The sequence below is a fragment of the Hemitrygon akajei genome, chromosome 31 (assembly GCF_048418815.1).
Source record: "Hemitrygon akajei chromosome 31, sHemAka1.3, whole genome shotgun sequence".
In the NCBI taxonomy this organism is placed as follows: Eukaryota; Metazoa; Chordata; class Chondrichthyes; order Myliobatiformes; family Dasyatidae; genus Hemitrygon; species Hemitrygon akajei.
The window spans coordinates 40738695-40756704 of NC_133154.1; the positions used below are offsets into that span (position 1 = coordinate 40738695).

The following is an 18010-nucleotide window of genomic DNA, read 5'->3' on the forward strand; positions in this document are numbered from 1 at the left end:
TACTTATTGTCAAGGAGAGCAGTAGTGATTAGAGCAGGGTGGGGAATAGGAGAGTGCTGGGGATTAGGAGAGGGTGGAGAATAGGAGAGTGGTGGGGATTAAGGGAGGATGATGAATAGGAGAGTGGTGGGGATTAGGGGAGGGTGGGGAAGACCCAGATAGCTGGTGATAGAGGGTCTCGACCTGTAACATTGACGGTTTCTTCTCTTTCATATATGCTGCCTGAGTTCCTCCAGCACTTTGTATGTGAATTGTGTGTAGTTTTATTGGTTATTATTGCCTGTAAGACTGTATTCTATTTAAGCAAATAAAGCATTACAGCTGTACAAGATCTCAATTGGTCTATATCCATATAAAATTGATAATTCTGAGCGGAAGTTATGGAGCAGTTCAGTGACAGGGACTGGACTGTTGCCCTTGTGCACAAGTAAATAAAGTTTGAAGCAAGTTGTCAGAGACCAGTTGATCAGTGACGTCACTTCTTCACCCATAATGATGACCATTTGGAACCCGTCACTACAGGGGCAGTCGGAGGTGAGCAGCAGGGATGGATTTAAGGGGAAGCGGAATGAACAGAGACAGACAAAAGAACATCGCTTCAGCATGACGGGACAAGACAGATCAGCTAATGGGGCCAGCAGGGGGGCAGAATGGCCTCTACTGTACATTGAGTGTGCTACAGAGTCAGTAAGGAACTGAAACACAAGATTTGAAACAGAACAGATTTATTTATCACAGATTCACAAAATTCAATTCCAGTCCAATTAAAGACTAATGTCATCAGAACAAACCCCTCTCATGTTCAGTGACTGGGGCTCAGTTCCAGTTGTGATGATCAGCAACAATAACTTCAGAATCTGACATCAACACTCACTCTTGAACTAGCAACTTGATTCATTTGTGATGGTTCAAAATTCAACATAGACTTATTTAAACTGCCTCCCCTGTGTGAACTTGCTGGTGTTTGAACAGTTGGAAAATGGCGCTACCTCCCAGTTTAAGATAGCACTACCAAAGGCATACAACAGCTTACTAATAGCTCAAAAGCGAAAGCATTTGATTTAAAACATTATTAATGACACTTTTTGAAGAAAATTGTGGTAACCTATCACTGTAAACAATGAAGAGTTGAATGAAGGCAAAGCAAATTCATTTCAGACACAAAGTAGATGCATGATTCAAGTTGGGATGAGATATGCCTTGTTTTTGAAGGATCAACAACTGATATGATGGTGTTAGACAGGAAATATTTGTTCCCTCCTTCAATAAAGACAATTTATCTCCAGGCTGCTTCATTCAAATCTCTCTCTACACTGACATGTGTACAGGTTCTCATTGTACGTCTGGTGTGGTATCTATCTAGTATCTCCAATGCCACATTCAAAGATCAATAGTATTCAAGTGCTGGAGAACTGACATTCAGAGTAGGACAGATCAATTGTTGTGTTTGAGATTGCCATACTCAAATCCTTTGTCATTTCTACCATGTAAAAAGTTTACAAAAATTGTCACAGTATTTACATGGTTGGTCCCAGAGACTTTCTGATCACTGTGACCTTGAAGTGACTGATGGAGGTGAACTCAGCAATGACAATACCAATGAACGTCAAAAGTAGATGATTGGGCGTTCTCATGGAAGACTGTTAATGCCTGGAACTTCTGTGGTCGGAGTGCAACAGGTCTCTTGTTATGCAAGATAGGTGTTAGTTATCATTGTATACCTTAATTCAACAGAAGAAACAATGGTCTCACAAGGTGATCTGCTAAAGAATCAAAAGTGACACAAGCAGTTTATTTATCTTGTGGAGCTCAAATTGACATTTTAATTCACTGGAAGTTGGACCCAGTTCTTTCTTTGAGGCCTCAGTCAGAACTACTCCCATTAACTACTGAGGTATGGATATCTAATGTGGACACCAGCCCTGATCTCAATGCTCCACTTCAATTGGTAGAAAATTGCTTATCTACTTGTCTGAAAGATACATTATAATTTCTTCATGTAAAACAAATTTGGAACTATATTTACTATATTTTTCATCCAAATCCCAAATCCTTAGCTTTAGATAGCAATATCTCAGCTGTGCCTGGGAGGTCCAGTGCAAACATTTCTGGAGCTTTTTCTCCACTGAACACAAGTGTGTCTTTTGGTACAACTTAGTACTCTTTGCACCTGTGTACTCGATTCACAGTGATAGTACATTCTTCAGCTCACAGATTTCTGGGTAAGAACAGTGCTATTGAAAGCATTTACAAACATTGTCATCCCATTGCCAAATTGCACCAATCCAATCAAGATTTTATGAGAACTTGGCTGCCTGTTTAATACAGCAAGCTTCCACAAGCAATATACACCATGTCAACAGACACTGTACGTCAGCAGTCAAAGTAAACCTAATTTATTTTTCACTGTCAATCAACTCCCAAACATTGCTACTCTGTCATTTGTGCCATAAAAGACTGGCCGGGATCAGCTGGGTTTAGTTAACTCCCTGATGTACACTGCATGTGTTCTCAGCAACTTGATCTCAGTGGATTTCATGGAAGAAAGGAGATGGGCAGGTAAGGTGTGAGGGGTAAATGTTCCACAGACAAAATGCTGCAGGACCTCAGCCATCAGGCAGTCATCTATGGAAATGAATAAACAGTTGATTTTTCAGGCTGAGACTCTTCAGGGCTGAAAAGAAATGGGAGGACACCCGAATAAAGAGATGGAGGGGAAGGAGGATAGCTAAAAGGTGATAGGTGAAGTCAGGTGGGTGAGAAAGATAAAAGGTTGGGGAGGAAGGAATGTGATAGAACATAGAACAATACAGCACCTGTATTGCACACAGAAAGTCAATTAAATCAGTCAAAGAATCCTGTGCATCTTATCAATTCCCACAAGAATGTCAGAGACAGATTCTTTTCTGCCTACAAGGTTGTTAGAACATCCTTGAAACTAATATAGATTATTGCAAGCATGCTGAGAGCCCAGGCCGAATGGCATCCTTATTTATGATATAGAGGTTCATTTAATCCTTAGATCTAGTAAGTCATTAAAGTATAAAAGTATAATTTCTTTTATATGTTCATACCAGACAGGTGAAGGAAAACCAGTCCCACTTTTTAACTGTCATAAACGACAGCCAACAGAGTCCTTACAATTTATGACCTTCACTGTCTTCTCTTGCTTACACACCTGTGTTAAGCACTAAGGCCAGCAGTAGGCATATTGCACATTAAAGGCAGGTACAGGGTATTTACCACTTAGTTATTTTAAACCTTTATTCAGAATTTTCTTCCACACCTGTGCAGTGGCCCCTCCATACCAGACGGTGATGCAGCCAGTTAGAATGGTTGCCATGGTACATCTGTAGAAATTTGTGAGTCTTTGGTGACATACTAAAACTCCTAGCAAAATATAGCTGCTGTCATGCCTACTTTGTGTAATACGTTGCTTCATAGCTTTCTGTAGAAGCAGCGTGTGCTACTGATCAACTTTGACTTAGGAATGCTGTGTCAGCCAATCAGGATGGTGGAATAGGAGAAGGTTCTAGTGGAAACTGGGCAGAGAGGATTTGTGATGGACACTGGTGGGGTTCAACATCTTTTGGCAGGAGATGCAGAGAGAAGGTCAGGAAAGACAGCCATAGGATTTGATCCAACAGAAAGGTGCGACCCGAAGGAGTCCAAGATGGGGAGTCCTACCGGAGATCGGTGATAAGAAGTTGGTTCCATGAGTACGAAATACACCCAGAGTTTGGAAGATCTGAGCTCCAACATGTGCACATTTAGATTGGTTTAATTATAGAACATAGAACAGGCCCTTTGACCCACAATGTTCTGCTAACCCTTAAACCCTGCCTCCCATATAACCCCCCCCACCTTAAATTCCTCCATATACCTGTCTAGTAGTCACTAGTGTATCTGCCTCCACCACTGACTCAGGCAGTGCATTCCATGCACCAACCACTCTCTGAGTTAAAAAACCTTCCTCTAATATCCCCCTTGAACTTTCCACCCCTTACCTTAAAGCCATGTCCTCTTGTATTGAGCAGTGGTGCCCTGGGGAAGAGGCGCTGGCTGTCCACTCTGTCTATGCCCCTTAATATCTTCTATACCTCTATCATGTCTCCTCTCATCCTCCTTCTCTCCAGACAGTACAACCCTAGCTCCCTTAATAGGAGAGGAGAGTAGACCATAGGAGAATGGGAAGGAGGAGGGTCTCCAGGGGGAGCTGAGAGAGAAGAGACCAGAGGGATTTGTAAACCACAGTGTAATGTTTACATAGTTTTCTGTCATGGTAACATTACACCCCCTGCTGTTCACATCAGCTTCTCCAATCAGAAAGTGCAGTAATAGTGGAACGCAGCAGGCCAGGCAGCATCTATAGGAAGAAGTGCCATCGACATTTCGGGCTGAGACCCTTCGTCAGGACTGTGGTCGAAAAGTTGAAGGGTCGAAGAAATTGCAGATGTGGAGCAGTGAGGGAGGGTTTCACTGAACTTCCGTCGAAGAGAAGATTTAAACTTCTTCAATGTAGGCATCACTGGAAGAGGCTTCGCAGTAGTGAATTTAAAAATACAAACGAGAAAATCTGCAGATGCTGGAAATACAAGCAACGAAGGTTCTCAGCCCGAAACGTCAACTGCACTTCTTCCTATAGATGCTGCCTGGCCTACTGCGTTCCACCAGCATTTTGTGTGTGTTGCTTGGATTTCAAGCATCTGCAGATTTTCTCGTAAGTGCAGTAATAGTATGAATTTGAAGGCAAAATACTGATTTAATGACAGGAATTTTAGCAGTGTGGAAGTACAGAGATAGATGTAGCTCCACATCCATAGATCCTCAAAGTTTTCACGCAAGTGTTAGGGTGGTTAAGAAGATATATGGAGTGTTCGCCTTCTTTAGTCAGGTATTGAGTTCAAGAGTAGCAACAATACTGTAGTTCAATAAAATCCTGGCTAAACCAAGCTTGGAGCATAATGTTCACTTCTGAGTGTCACACTATCGAATGTGAGGCACTGGCTGTCCACTCTGTCTATTCCTCTTAATATCTTGTACACCTCTAATCATGTCTCCTCTCATCCTCCTTCTCTCCAAAGAGTAAAGCCCTAGCTCCCTTAATCTCTGATCATAATCCATACTCTCTAAACCAGGCAGCATCCTGGTAAATCTCCTCTGTACCCTTTCCAATGCTTCCACATCCTTCCTATACTGAGGCGACCAGAACTGGACACAGTACTCCAAGTGTGGCCTAACTAGAGTTTTATAGAGCTGCATCATTACATCGCGTCTCTTAAACTCTATCCCTCGACTTATGAAAGCTAACACCTCATAAACTTTCTTAACTACCCCATCTACCTGTGAGGCAACTTTCAGGGATTTGTGGACATGTACCCCCAGATCCCTCTGCTCCTCCACACTACCAAGTATCCTGCCATTTACTTTGTACTCTGCCTTGGAGTTTGTCCTTCCAAAGTGTACCACCTCACACTTCTTCGGGTTGAACTCCATCTGCCACTTCTCAGCCCACTTCTGCATCCTATCAATGTCTCTCTGCAATCTTTGACAATCCTCTACACCATCTACACCACCACCAACCTCTGTGTCATCTGCAAACTTGCCAACCCACCCTTCTACCCCCGCATCCAGGTCATTAATAAAAATCACGAAAAGTAGAGGTCCCAGAACAGATCCTTGTGGGACACCACTAGTCACAACCCTCCAATCTGAATGTACTCCCTCCACCACGACCCTCTGCCTTCTGCAGGCAAGCCAATTCTGAATCCACTTGGCCAAACTTCCCTGGATCCCTTGCCTTGACTTTCTGAATAAGCCTACCATGTGGAATTATAATTATAATCGGCCTTTTTTTTTCTTTTCCTTATTTTCTCTTAATAACTGGTTGATAAAGCTAAAATTAGTAAATACACTTTCTTCCTAATTGTATGCAGTGTACAATCTGTTATTTCTTGCCGACAGATAATTGTGTATGGGCAGTATTTACACAGCATTCAAATTGGGGTTCTGTTGATCAAAACATCCCAACTTTCCTGTTTGGTGGGACCCAAATCATACTGACCCTAGATATCTATTGTTCGAGAAAGGTGGCTTCTCACTGCTGAGTCCAGCAGCTGTTAGCAGACCTGACTAATGAGTCAAGTTTCTACACAATGACAGTTTCATTGTAGCGGCTTTCATCTGAGATTGATTCACTGAATGCTGTGTAATTGCTGTAAGAATTGATTGTGTTTAAGCCTGTTGCCTTTGAATATTCAAAAGAAATTCCTTTGGATACTGTGTTATTAATAAAGGTTTGATAAATTTCAAAGTCATGAGGACATGATCATTATTATGATTAAGATTTTTACTGTTAATGCTGCAGGGTATTTAATTTAGCAGCTTTCTGTAGAAGCAGTGTGTCCTGCTGATAGTGTTTGGGTGTTAGTTAAAGAAACCAGGGGCTTATGGTAAAGGTAATCTCTGAGACGGGTTAGGGGATAAGTGTGCTGTGCCAAGCCAGAAGGGAAATTATTTGTCCCAGAGACTGTACAGGGAGGGTGGGGCAATGGGACATTCCAGAGATAGGGGAGTAGGGAAAGGTTGTGTCCCAGAGACAGGGATTGGGGAATGGTGTATCCCAGAGAAGAAGAAGTTTCCACAGACATGGGGGAGGGGGTCACAGAGTTGTGGGGACAGGACAGGGGGAAGGGGGCACCCTTGGCCATGGGGGAGGGGTTTCTATGGAATGGGGCAAGGTACTTATAGAGAGGAGTGAAATGAGTGACACATGGACAGAGGTGGGAAGGAAGAGATGAAAAGTGTGTCCTAAAGGCAGCAGTGGGAAGAGGAAGGGGGTCATCCCAAAGATGGGGGCTGTGGAGCATTGGGGAAAGGGGACATCAGATGAAGTGGGAAGAATGGAGGGGTTATTGCAGATACAGGAGCATTACCCCAGAAAAAGGTCTTGGGGAGGGGGTGGGGAAGGGGTGGAAGGAGTTGTCAGAGAGACGTGTCTGGATTCTCCCTGCTACAACTGGTGATGTCTATCTAGATGTTATCTAGCATCTCCAATGCCACATGGTATTCCAGTGCTGGTGAACAGCCATTCAGAGCAGAACAGATGAGATGTTCTGTTTGAGATTACCATACACAAATGCCTAGCTTTTTGTACTCTGTAAAAATTTACAAAAGTTATCAATAGGTGAAGGACAGTATTTCAGATGAGATATTTTTAGACTCCAAGGTGATGTCTGACATCTTGCAGTGATAAATTAGGAGAACAAATCCTCAACTTCTATTGGGTCACAGTTCAGGCATCTGGACTCAGCATCAAATTCCCTGTCTGTATCATGATGGAACAACCTCCCATCATCGATGTGATTTGGCTCAGTGTGTATCTGTCCATTCCTAGAGCTAACAGTTCTGGGCACGTCCCACTCCCCAACCAGTACACGGTATTCTCATGGCTGCTCCTGGAGACTTTCTGATCACTGTTACTGAAGTGATTGACGGTGGGGAACTCACAAAGTGGCCTCACAAAGGTGATCTGTGAAGAAAACAAAGGTGACAAAGAATTTGTTTTCCTGTGCAGCTCTATGTGACGTTTAAATTTACTAGAAGTTGAACCCAGTTTACTTTTGGGCTCAGTTTCAACTGTTCCTATTAGCTACTGAGGTATGGACATCAGCTGGTTCTTGTCATCAGACCAGATCTTAATGTTCTACTTCAATTGGTAGAAAATCGTGTACCTACTTAACTTGAAAATGCATCACAATTTCTTCATGCCTAATAAAGTCAGAATTATATTTTTCATGCGACTCCCAAATCCTTAAGTTTGGATCGCAAGCTGTGCCTGGGAGGACTAGTGCACCCATTCCCAGAGCTTTTTGTCTACTGAAACCATGCATACCTTTTGGCACAACTTTGGACTCTCAGCATCTGCACACTCGATTCAGTGATGGTACATTCTTAAACTCACAGATTTCTGGGTAAGAACAGTGCCATTAAAAGCACTTACAAGCATTGCCTTCCCCGCTGCCAAATTGCACCCAACCAAGTCAATATTTTTATGAGAATTCAGCTGCCAGTTTAACACAGCAAGTTTCCACAAGCAATATACTCCATGTCAACAGGCACTGGGCGTGTCAACAGTAAAAATCAACCTAATTTTTTTCTCTGTCAGTTTTCAAATGCTGCTACTCTGTCATTTGTTGCCAACCGCTCTGATCCCGTTCCTTGTCATTTCCTCTTACACAGTCCAGAGACTGAAACTCTGCTGTGCTGACCCATCTCTGGTGTCTGACCCTGCTCCATTGAACATCCAACTTAACATTCCATGCTCTGCTTTTGACTTTAGAGCACACTGCTGTATTCCAACAAACCCCGTTGTGTGGGACACTGCCCTTTAGAAGTGAAAATGACCCATAACATTGAAATGAACAGGGAATAAGGTGGGTTACTAACAATGTCATTTTTCCTCGGCCTAAACATGTCAGATGTAACTGCAGTCTTCTTCAGTCTGCAGAAAGTCATGCAGAAAGTTCAAAGGAAACCTCCTCACCTACACAATGGTGACTGTTTGGAAGACATCACTACAGGGAAAGCAAAAGGTGAACAGCAGGGAAGGATTTAGAAGGACTGTCATGGAACAGAAACAGAGCAGGTAGGGACCAGCTGGGCGGAGTTGACTCTCTAACGTACACTGGGTGTGCTGCAGTTTCACTAAGTACCCGAGACAGAGTTTAAAATAGAACTGATTTATTTGTCACAGATTCAGAATATTAAACTCCAGTCCCATTAAATGTGAACATCAGCAGAAGAAGCTCCTCCCAGTTCCAGTGACCAGGGTGCAGAACTGGGTGTGATGAGCAGCAGCAATAATTTCAGAGTTTGACACCAAGAGTCATTTTTGAACTTGTCTCTAGATTTGGTAACTGTGATGGTTAAATATCCAGCATACGACTAATTTAAACTTTTTCCCCAGTGTGAACTCCATAGTGCTTCTGAAGGTCGGCTAAATGATTGAATCCCTTCCCACAGTCTGAGCAGGTGAACGGCCTCTCCACAGTGTGAACTCGGTAGTGCGCCACAAGGTTGCTTGACTGAGAAAATCCCTTCCCACATTCAGAGCAGGTGAATGGCCTCTCTCCAGTGTGAATTCGCAGATGCTGCTTCAGGTCAGATGTTCGACTGAATCCCTTCCCACAGTCTGAGCAGGTGAATGGTTTCTCCCCAGTGTGAACTCGCTGGTGTGCCTTCAGGTGAGATGAGTGTGTGAATCTCTTCCCACATTCAGAGCAGGTGAACGGCCTCTCTCCAGAATGAACTCGCAGATGTTGCTTCAGGTCAGATGATCGACTGAATCTCTTCCCACATTCAGAGCAGGTGAATGGCCTCTCTCCAGTGTGAACTCGCTGATGTTGCTTCAGGTAAGATGATCGAATGAATCCCTTCCCACAGACTGAGCAGGTGAACGGCCTCTCCCCAGTGTGAACTCGCTGATGTTCCTTCAGGTGAGGTGAGTGACTGAATCCCTTCCCACAATGTGAACAGGTGAATGGTTTCTCCCCAGTGTGAATTCGCTGATGTGACAGCAGGTAAGATGATTGAGTGAATCCCTTCCCACAATCTGAGCAAGTGAATGGTTTCTCCCCAGTGTGAACTCTCTGGTGCCTCAGTAGGTTAGATAACTGAGTGAATCCCTTCCTACAGTCAGAGCAGGTGAATGGCTTCTCCCCAGTGTGAACTCTCTGGTGTCTCAGTAAGGTGGATGACTGTGAAAATGCCTTTTCACAGTGTGAGCAGGTGAACATTTTCTCCCCATTGTGAACTGACCGGTGAGCCAATAGGTCAGATGATCGCGTGAATCCCTTCCCACACTCAGAGCAGGTGAACGGCCGCTCCCCAGAGTGAATTCGCTGATGTACCTTCAGTTGGGATGACTGAGTGAATCCCTTCCCACAGTCTGAGCAGATAAACGGCCTCTCCCCAGTGTGAATTCGCAGATGTACCTTCAATTGAGATGACCGAGTGAAACCCTTCCCACATTCTGAGCAGTTGAACGGCCTCTCCCCAGTGTGAACTGACTGGTGTGCCAATAGGTCAGATGATTGATTGAATCCTTTCCCACAGTCTGCGCAGGTGAACAGCATCCCCTCCCCCACTGTGAATTGACTGGTGTGCCAGTTGGTCAGGTGATCAAGTGAATCTTCCCACACTCTGTGCAGGTGAATGGCCTCTCTCTAGTGTGAACTGAGTGGAGTATCTGTAGGTGGCATGACTAAGCGAATGCCACAGACTGACCTGGTAAGTGGTCTCTCTCGTGTGTACTCACTGGTGTGTCTGCAGATAGGATGACAGACTGAATCACTCCCCACAGCCTGAACAGATGGACAGCCTTTCCACAGTCAGAGCTTGTTCATCTGTTAGCAGATCACATTACTGAGTGAACCTCTTCCCACACATGGAACTAGTGAACACTCTCCCCATAAACTCACTGGTGTGTCTGCGGACTGGCTGAGAGAGTGAATCTCTTCCAAAATAGACGGAGCAAGTGAACGGCTTCTCACTGCTGTGAAATTTCTGTCATATTGTCAGCTTGGATCACAGAATTAATCACTTCCCGCAGACAGAACAGATCAACAAATGCTGGTGAGTTCTCAGCACCCTGGTTCCAGTGGACTCACTGAGTTAAAACAGAAAACTTAATTTCAGACACAAAGTATGTTTCCAATTATGATGAGGTACTTCTTCCATCTCCTAGGATCAACAAAAGATGTATCGGTGTTACAAAGGAAATATCTGGCCACTCCTTAAATATCTGGATAGGGACATTGGAACTGATGTGCTGTCGTGTTTGAGATTCCTGTACACAGATTCTTTGTCATTTCTAACCTGTAAAAAGATTTACAAAAGACATCAATGGGTGAAGGACAGCATTTCAGATGAGATCATTTTAGTCTCGATGATGATGTCTGACATCACATTGTTACAGAGAGATTCAACCCAACTACGAAGAACAATTCCTGATCTTCTAACTGCGTACAAATCAGGGACCGGACTGACCATACAGTTCTCTGTTTTTCTGCCTGTATCAGAATGGACAATTCCTGCCTGACTTCAGTGTGTAATGTGGCTCAGTTTGTCTCTCTCCATTAAGATTATTTCAAGTTCTAGTCAAATCCCACAGTGTTACAAAGAGCACATGATAGTACACGGCTGAGACTTTCTAATTACTGTGAGCACGCCCCCCCCCCCCCCCACAAGATTGACAGAGGTGAGCTCATCAATGGTAATGACAATGGACGTGAAGGGGAGGGCATTTGTCTTTCCCATTGGATTGTGGCACCTTTGTGATGTGAAAGCTACAGGTCACTTGTTACTCATGAGAAAGGTGTTTGATATCATTATTCAAAGAGGCGAAATCTGATGGAGGATTTTGTTCATTTTCCCCCTGCAGCACTAACTGATATTTCCATTCACTGGAAGGTGGCCTCTTCATCTGAGAATAACTCGAAACTATATCTTTCAATGAGTTCCTAAAGCTTGGATTTAGTTTTGCAGTCTGGCAGATCCACCCATTCCCTCTGCCTCCAAACACACCTATGGAATGCTGGGGAAAATGCTAGAATTATCACCCATGGCTTCCTCTGTACCCAGAAAAACCTTACAGGAACCAACAGCAGACTGTCTTTAAAGAGGCTGAACCCTCCACAACATGGCAGGCTCTGATGGAGAATCCGGTAGGGTTCTGAAAACCTATGCCAACCAACTAGTGGAGGTGTTCAGCCACATTTTCAATCTCTCATTGTAATACACACAAAATGCTGGAGGAACTCAGCAGGCCAGGCAAACTTTTCATTGAATACCTACTCTTCCATAGACGCTACCTGGCCTAAGTTCCTCCAGCATTTTGTGTGTGTTACTTTGATTTCCAACATCTGTAGATTTTCTCATTTGTGATTCAATTTCTAATTGCTTCCAAAGGACAACAATCATACCAGCACCAAGAAGAGTGTGCTGCCTTAAACACTATCAACACTACAGTGATGAAGTGTTAGTCATGGCTCAATCAACTCCTGTCTCAGTAAGGACCTGGACTCATTGCAATTTGCCAGTTGCCACAATAAGTCTGCAGCAGATGTGAACTCATTGGCTCTTCATGTGACTGTGGATCACTTGGGCTATGCTAATACTTAGGTCAGGATGCTATTTACAGCTCAGTATTTAACACAATCGTTCTTAAAGTTCTCATTGAAAAGCCCCAATACCTAGGTGCTTATACGTCCCTCTGTAACTGGGATCCTCAGCTTCCTCTCAGAAGATCCCAATCTGTGCGGATCAGTAATACTTCTCCAGCTTGCTGACAATCAACACTGGCACACTGCCAGGCTGTATGCTTAGCCCATTGCTCTACCCTGATGATTGTGTGGCTTGGCACATCTTAAATGCCAGAACTAAATTTGCTGTCAACTCATCTATTTTTGACAAAATTTCTGATAGTGTCAAGAAGGCATACAGGAACAAGATGTATCAGTTGGTTGACTGGTATTGCAGCAACAACTTGCACTCAACATCAGTAAGCCCAAAGAACTGATTGTGGACTTCAGAAAGGAAACATACACCAGTCATCATAAAGGGATCAGATTGGAAAGTGTAATCAATTTCAAGTTCCAGAGTGTCAATTTGTCTGACGATCTACCCTGGGCCTAACATATTGATGCAGCTACAAAGAAGGCAGGACAGTGGTTTTATTTCATTAGGAGTTGGAGGAGATTTGGTGTGTTGTGTCTGCGAAGCTGAGTCGGGCGGCACCGTGGAAGTCCATAGCGGGGGTATTCCCTTCTGCCACCAGCATGGGATGGCAAGTCTGTCGGGACCCTGGGGACTCGTGGAAACTGTGTGGTGATTTCTTTTGAACTTATAGTCCTTTAACATCTTTGGACTATTTTTACTGTGCCCATGGTCTGTTTTTTTTATTAATTATGCTATTGTTTGCACTGTTGTAACTATGTGGTTTTGTGCAGGTCTTGTAGCTTTAGTTTTTGGTCTTGTTTTGTTTGGTGGTTTTGGAGCTCCTTTCCGGGGAATGTGCTAAGGTGGTAGCGCGATATGAATACACAACAGCCTCTCCGGACTCTGGATTGGGGATTGCCAAATGTTATGTGGATTTTCTGGTGTAGTCTGTTTTGTCATGTGCTTTTGTGATATCATTCTGGAGGAACGTTGTCTCATTTTTTAAACTGCATTGCATTTGTGGTTTCTAAATGACAATAAACTGAATCTGAATGTCGCCAAAGGCACTTGCAAATTTCTACAGATGTATCGTGGAGCCCATTCTTACGGGCTGGTTGGGGGGAGTGAGGTGGGTGCTACTGCACTGAATTGAAAGAAGCTGAAGAAAATTGTAAACTCAGTCAGCTCCATCATGGGCACTAGCCTCCCCAGCCTCCAGTACAGCTTCAAGGAGCAAAAAGGCAGCGTCCATCATTAAGGACCCCCATCACCCAGAACACACCCTCTTCTCATTGCTACCATCAGGAAGGAGTAACAGGAGCCTGAAGGCACACACTCAAAGATTCAGAAACAGAGGATTTCTGAATGGACAGTGAAGCCATGAATATGACCTCAAGGGTTGAAAGTACATTTATTATCAAAGAATGTATAAATTATACAACTTTGAGATTTGTCTGTTTACAGGCAGCCACAAAGCAAGAAACCGGAAAGAACCCAATCAAAAAAATGCCAACACCCAATATACAAAGAGGGAAAAAAACACAAATCATGCAAACAGTAAAAGCAAGCAACAGCATTCCGCCTTGCCTCCGGTCCCGACACTCTGCCTTTTTAGTATATTTGGGCCGACGTTCAAATCACCCCCCGCACTGGGACCCGGGTCCCATCGCAGCGATACACTGGCTGTACCCTGGCGCTGTTCTCGACCCTTCTCAATCAGCTCGGCGCTTAGGTCGATGCAACTTCGCGCAGGATTTAGGTGGACGGGCTCTGCAACTCGTCCCTTGACTCAGGTGCGCCTTTGCTCGCGGTGACAGCTTAGCACAGGAAAGTGTCGTCTCTCAGCTGACGCCACACTTCAGAAGCACCATCTTAAACAGTTTTCTGCACTCTGCACTATTATTTTATCTAGTTTAGATACTGTAATTCGTTTTTTTTAAAGTACTGTACTGCATCAAAGATAAATTTCACATCCGTCGCTGAGTGAAACGCAATTCTGTCCCGGCCCCGGTGATGCGCATGCGCCAGAGAAATGACTCCACCCCTTCCCTTATTAGCGGAAAGCGCCCGGGGCCCGTGAACGGACCGTGGGGCTGAGAGAGAGGGAAAGGACCAGGAATGTCCCGGGATGCGGGGCCACGGTGTATCTGGAGCTCGCAATAATTGCCCTTCAGTCGCAGTGCGGACGCCGGTGCTGATAAAATCCCCGCCCGGAACCCCACTCCTACCTATTACCGATCTTCTACAGTCTGTTGCCAAGCAGCGCATGCGCACTGTACAGGAACGCCCTGTATCTCTTACACATGCGCATTTGATCGCTGTATCACCGGCGGCAACGTGCGCAAGGGGTTTTGGGTAAGCAAGGTGACATTAAAGACAAGCACTGACAAGCGACGTTCCTAAAAAGTAGTCAATGTTTTTATGTAGAACACTGAGCTACTTTAACGTAGCAGGCTCCCACAAACAATATACCACATGTTAACAGCCGTCGAAATTTAACTCGCTTACAAATCCAAATATAAATAAAACGAGATTCTGGAGATGCAAAGAAACTGGAGCAACACACAAAATGCTGCAGGAACTCGTCAGGCAGCATCGAAGCAGAGGAAAATAGTTTAGGCATGAAAAGTCAACTCTTTATTCCCCTCTATAGATACTGCCTGAGTCACTGAGTTCATCCAGCATTTTTCAAACATAAACCTCCTTTCACTCAGTTTCCAAATGTTTCTGATCTTTCAATTGTAGACTCGTCTTCCTGGTCTGATTTCCTCCTCCTATTCCCCGTAAACTCTAGCCCCCACCACATCAGGAGCCCTGAAACCTTGATTTATACTGACCTCACTTTTGTTTCTTACCCTGTTTCATCAAGAATTTACCCACCATACTTTAGAGGAGAGTGTTGTACTACAAAAGCCCAACTGTGTGAGGCACGGCTCTTGGAAATCAGTGAAAATGACCCAAAATATTAAATAGACCTGGGCAGAAAGAGTTTAACTGCCCATGACATTCATTCTTGAGGAATATTTGGGACAAACCCCAGTGAACTCATCTTTTTCTGCAGTTTGCACTGTCACAGAGGAAATTCAAGGTAAACCTCTTCACCCACAGACTGGTGACCAGTTGCAACCAGACATTATAGGGTGAGTGAGAGGTAAACAGCAGGGATGGATTTAAAAGCACTGATAGAAGCAGGTACCATCTGAACTGAGTGGTCTCTCCAACTGTACATTGGCCTGTTAGAGACAGTAAACAGCTGAGACACAGGATTTGAAATAGAACTGATTTATTGTCTCAGATCCACAGTGTTAAACACCAGTCTGTTTAAAGTCGAAGATCAGCAGAAGAAACCCCTCCAATGCTCAGTGACCAGGACTCATCCCTGGGTGTGATGAGCTGCTGCAATATCTGCAGAATCTGACATTTAACAGTCCCTCAGGAATTTCCAACTGGATTCAGCCACTATCATAGTCACATCAAACCTTATCCGAACTTCCTGATGTGAAGATGCTGGTGTTTCAGCAGGTGGGATGACTGAGTAAATTTCCTTGCCGACCTACATATTGTGGATCCTCACAAAGTGGATTAACTAAATGAATCTCTTCCTACACCTGGAGCAGGTGTGAAGCTATACTAATAGAAAGAGACAAACTGAGCCAAGTATAGCTGCTCACTGGAGTGAACTGGCTGGTATTTCAATAGTTCGTGTGACTGAATGTATCCTATCCCACACATGGAGCACATGAATGGCATCTCCCCAGTGTGAACTTATTGGTGTATCTACAGGTGTAGTGGCCAGGTGAATCCCTTCCAAAATGAGAAGCAATGAATGGCAGCTCAGCGTGATTAACTCTATGGCCATTTATCAGGTCAGATCATGGGCATGTCCACATGTTACAACTGGTGTGCTGTCTTCTCAACCATCTCCCCCTTCACATTCAAGTGCTGTTGAGCTGACAGACACAGTAGAACTGACGTGCATTATGTTTTAGATTCTGAAACAGAAATTCTTTGCCTTTTCTATCCCATAAAAAGCTTGAAAGGAAGGTCAGTGGGTGAAAGACAATATTTCAGCTAAGATAATTTTAGTCTTTATGGTGACCTCTGACATCACACTGTTACAGCAAGATTGAACACACTTTGGAGGAACAACACCTCAGTGCCAACTGGACACAGTTCAGGCGTCCAGACACAACATCAAATTATCTGTCTTCCTCTCCGTATCAGAATGGGTCATTTCTGCCCTTCATCAAGCTGTGACTAGCCTAGTTTGTATCTTTGCGTTAGTATAGCTTCACATTCTGGTCATGCCCCACAGACCTACTAAGAGCCCACAGTATGTACACGATTGCTTCTGGAAACTTCCTGATTATTGTGAGCATCCTGGCATTTGATTCAGAGTCATCAATGCCATTGAACCTCAAGAGTAGGCAATTAGGCTTTGTCGTTGCAGATTGACAATGTGGTATTTTTGTGGTATGAATGATACTGGTCACTTGTTACCCAGTACATTATTATGGACCCAGAAAAAACAGAAGAAAAATCTGGTCTCAGTTGTAGACAGTTAGAACTACAGAACATTGAAGAAAGGTGAATTCCTCAATGAACAAAGGTAACACAATGATTTTATGAATTATCCATTCCTCTCCCCAGATGCTACCTCAACCGTTGAATTCTCTGGTGTTTTGTGTGTGGCTGGAATAAGTGGGTCATTTTCAGCCTGGAGCAGGTAACATTTGGAGTACCCAGGTAACTGGTTCTTGGGCATTGTAGTTCACTGGATGACCACAAGGAGGGGACAAGATAACCATATAACCATATAACAATCACAGCACGGAAACAGGCCATTCCGGCCCTCCTAGTCCGTGCCGAACTCTTAATCTCACCTAGTCCCACCTACCCGCACTCAGCCCATAACCCTCCACTCCTTTCCTGTCCATATACCTATCCAATTTTACCTTAAATGACACAACTGAACTGGCCTCTACTACTTCTACAGGAAGCTCATTCCACACAGCTATCACTCTCTGAGTAAAGAAATACCCCCTCGTGTTTCCCTTAAACTTTTGCCCCCTAACTCTCAAATCATGTCCTCCCGTTTGAATCTCCCCTACTCTCAATGGAAACAGCCTATTCACGTCAACTCTATCTATCCCTCTCAAAATTTTAAATACCTCGATCAAATCTCCCCTCAACCTTGTGACCAGAACTGTACACAATATTCCAAATTTGGCCTTACCAATGCCTTGTACAATTTTAACATTACATCTCAACTTCTGTACTCAATGCTCTGATTTATAAAGGCCAGCGTTCCAAAAGCCTTCTTCACCACCCTATCTACATGAGACTCCACCTTCAGGGAACTATGCACTGTTATTCCTAGATCTCTCTGTTCCACTGCATTACTCAATGCCCTACCATTTACCCTGTATGTTCTATTTGGATTATTCCTGCCAAAATGTAGAACCTCACACTTCTCAGCATTAAACTCCATCTGCCAACGTTCAGCCCATTCTTCTAACTGGCATAAATCTCCCTGCAAGCTTTGAAAACCCACCTCATTATCCACAACACCTCCTACCTTAGTATCATCAGCATACTTACTAATCCAATTTACCACCCCATCATCCAGATCATTTATGTATATTACAAACAACATTGGGCCCAAAACAGATCCCTGAGGCACCCCGCTAGTCACCGGCCTCCATCCCGATAAACAATTATCCACCACTACTCTCTGGCATCTCCCATCTAGCCACTGTTGAATCCATTTTATTACTCCAGCATTAATACC

The 18010-nt window shown here is 44.0% G+C and overlaps 2 protein-coding genes across 2 annotated transcripts in view; both read right to left on the minus strand.

Annotated features, from left to right (window-relative positions):
- LOC140719274 (uncharacterized) overlaps nucleotides 1–14477 on the minus strand; it is a 40101-nt gene extending 25624 nt beyond the window's left edge. Inside the window, exon 1 of the mRNA XM_073033787.1 lies at nucleotides 14448–14477. The gene's annotated coding sequence lies outside the window, so the exon portion shown is untranslated. The remainder of the gene's footprint in view (nucleotides 1–14447) is intronic.
- LOC140719275 (uncharacterized) lies at nucleotides 8726–14522 on the minus strand. The gene is made up of 2 exons (XM_073033790.1): nucleotides 14448–14522; nucleotides 8726–10878 (listed from the first exon to the last, which is right to left on the minus strand). The coding sequence occupies exon 2, from the start codon at nucleotides 10134–10136 to the stop codon at nucleotides 8952–8954; it is 1185 nt and encodes a 394-aa protein (XP_072889891.1). The 5' UTR covers nucleotides 10137–10878; nucleotides 14448–14522; the 3' UTR covers nucleotides 8726–8951.
- Between the last annotated feature and the right edge of the window lie 3488 nt (nucleotides 14523–18010).

Coding starts and splice junctions, on each gene's coding strand:
- LOC140719275 (XM_073033790.1), bottom strand. CDS start 10,136: ATGCTGTTCACCTGCGCAGACTGTGGGAAAGGATTCAATCAATCATCT.